The sequence below is a fragment of the Carlito syrichta genome, unplaced genomic scaffold (assembly GCF_000164805.1).
Source record: "Carlito syrichta isolate Samal-C Ts95f unplaced genomic scaffold, Tarsius_syrichta-2.0.1 Scaffold115557, whole genome shotgun sequence".
Taxonomy (NCBI): domain Eukaryota; kingdom Metazoa; phylum Chordata; class Mammalia; order Primates; family Tarsiidae; genus Carlito; species Carlito syrichta.
Genome location: NW_007059653.1, coordinates 136,380 through 139,006, shown reverse-complemented (window position 1 = coordinate 139,006; position 2,627 = coordinate 136,380). Strand labels below are relative to the sequence as shown.

Genomic DNA, 2,627 nt, shown 5'->3' with positions numbered 1-2,627 from the left:
CCCAGCCCCGGGGGGTGGGTCTGCGCGCCCGCCTTCTCCCGCTTGCGCCACTTGGCCCGACGGTTCTGGAACCAGACCTACAAGGAGAGAGACCAGAGTCGGCGCGGCTCGGCCCGGCCGGGGCCGGGGCCGGAGCTCCGGGCGCCTGGCCGCCCCTTCCCTCGGCGCCGGGGCCTGCCTACATCCCAAGGCGGCCCCGCGCCCACCTGGCCCCTCTGGCCTCCGTTGGTTCTCGGACACATCTGGGGCCAAACGAGCAATGACTGGGAGCCCAAACGTAAAGCCCGCAGGACACGCAGGTCAAGCAAACCCTTGCCAGTGGGTATTCCAACTAGTCCAGTTTTCCAAGTTTAAGCAAAGTGGTCCTGAGTGTTTAGAGATGGGGAAACCAAGGCTTAAGTGTCCGCACTGCCACTTGCTGTGTATCTTTAGGCAGGTCACTTGAACCTCTCTGAGTCTCAGTTTTCTAATCTGTGAAATGGGGATAATACCAGTTTTCTCATAAGACTGTTATGAGGGATGAGTAAAATAAGGTGAGTAAAAGCATGTATTCAGTGGAAATGCTCAGGAAGGAGCAGCCACCAAGAGAGATGCTTGTGTTGCTTCATTATCAGCTATTTTGGTCTAATTCAGGTTGACCCAAGAGCTGGCAAATCCCTGCTCTATATTGAAAAGGGAAGCGGAGAGGCGGTTTATTTATTCGATCTAGAAATATTTATTGAACCTCTAAGAGCACTGTGCTGGCTTCTGGGGTTCAGGAAGGATTGGAGGTAGGAAAGAAATGCAGAAATGAGCAAACAGGCACACATTTGAGAAGGCTCATTCTCCATGAACTGAAATGGGAGTATACAGCCTGCTCTCTGCAGGGGCTCTCTGCAGGGCCCAGTTCTGTGCAGGAAGGCCCTGACCGTGTAGACAAGTATGTAGCAATACCTGGGCACATAGAAATCAGACTGCAGAATAGGAGTAGACTTTACACATCTTCAGAGCTAACGGGTCTTGTATTTCCTTTGGGGATGTGGTTTCAATGGGTTATTTAAATAACAGAGTTCTAGGCTTGGGGGAGGTTTTCAGCCAGAGGTATTTCCTGATTGTTAATAGAAAGCAGTTTTAATAGAGACCTTTACCTGAAATATGGCAGCTACCATCATCTAAAAATAACCCCCAGGAGCATGAAATTATTTTTATGTGACCTGCTCATCACACCCACATCTGAGAAGATATGCTCCTTCTCCCTTGAAGGCATTAATATTTTTAGGGCTGAGTTTATGACTGCACACAAGTCTAAAAATTAAGAATGAACTCCAGGGCTATACAGAATTACATTAAAATGTAATGTAAATTATCCCAGAGGAATGTGCTTAAAAATGTGAAAGACATCCATAACTTTCAAATATATACATAAACGGTGGGGGGGGTATTGTTATTAGCACCAGCATCTAAGCTTAGTTTGACTTCTAGACAGCCCCCCCAGGGCAAGAAAAACCAAGAATTTAAATTGGTTAATGACTTAAAAATCTGCGGAAAGGGGGCCAGTTCACAACACTCCACAGCCTACAAATCACCTATTTGTGAATTTCAGAACCACTCCAGTGTGGTAATCCAGAGGCTTGAAAAATTAAGACTGTAGATGGGACCAGGCTGGGTGGGCAGCTTTTGTGTATCCAAATCTGTCTAGACAAGAATATCCGCCACTCCTTGATCGCAGTGAAAGAAGTAAAGAAGGGGGCCTGGGGGCGGCGGACACAGACTGCCCTAAGAGAATGTGGAAACCTTTTTACAGAGGATCTTCTCTCCAGCTCCACTGCAATTATCAAGATGTCCCCCTGCAATCCCTCATTATTGAATTAATACCTCTGAGGCCCCCCAAAGGTAAACGAAAGGACTCTAATAATTCATATTCACTTAATTACATCTTCTCCAGTGAATAGGGGGAGAGGAGAAGGGGAGGGGACGCTTTCTTTCTTTTTAAAAGTTATTTAACTTTCCCACGACTCGTTCCCCTGAGCTGAAAATACAGAGTTGCTGTCACATCTCTGTTTGACAATGGAGAAATGTGTCAACAGAAAGGAGGGGACAGGCCTCATCATTAGCCCTCTAATGCAAGAAGCTGTTGTGTATTAAATGAGCCATATGGAATTTATTGTGCTTTATCAGCGCTTGATTTTGACTGTAAAGTGATTCACTCAGCTCCTAACCCAGGGACATCTGTTTTCTGTTGGCCATCGGGGCTGCCCAGTGTTGATCGTCTCTTTGGTTATGAGGCCTGGGTTCGGAAATGCACTCTGGTATGGGGCTGCAAACACCTTTAATAGCATTGCACTCACTCCCTATTAGATCAATGTGGGCTCATTGCTATAAAAAATGGGAAATCAAATAGCATTAGCCAGCTCCTTGTGCTGGGCGGAGGGGAAATCAAACAGCATTTTGCCTTCAAATGGCCCTGTTTGTTCTAGCACTAAGTGGGCTTTTATGAAGCCCGATTGGAGACTTAATCGCAGCCAAATACCTGCTTGGAGCTGAGCGGATTTGTCTAACAACCAAATCCATGCTCCATCCCATTATTTCAATCAGGAGAAGTAGGTCGGTGGATTGTTTCCTATAGGGGCTTTGGGGCTGGGGGGGGG

At 47.1% G+C, this 2,627-nt stretch overlaps 1 protein-coding gene across 1 annotated transcript in view; it reads right to left on the bottom strand.

The window, feature by feature from the left end:
• The window catches only part of ARX (aristaless related homeobox), a 13,968-nt gene that overhangs the window by 5,526 nt on the left and 5,815 nt on the right, over positions 1-2,627 (bottom strand). Inside the window, exon 4 of the mRNA XM_021719367.1 lies at positions 1-77. This exon is cut by the window's left edge and continues 228 nt beyond it. Within this exon, the coding sequence (XP_021575042.1) occupies positions 1-77 (77 nt within the window). The remainder of the gene's footprint in view (positions 78-2,627) is intronic.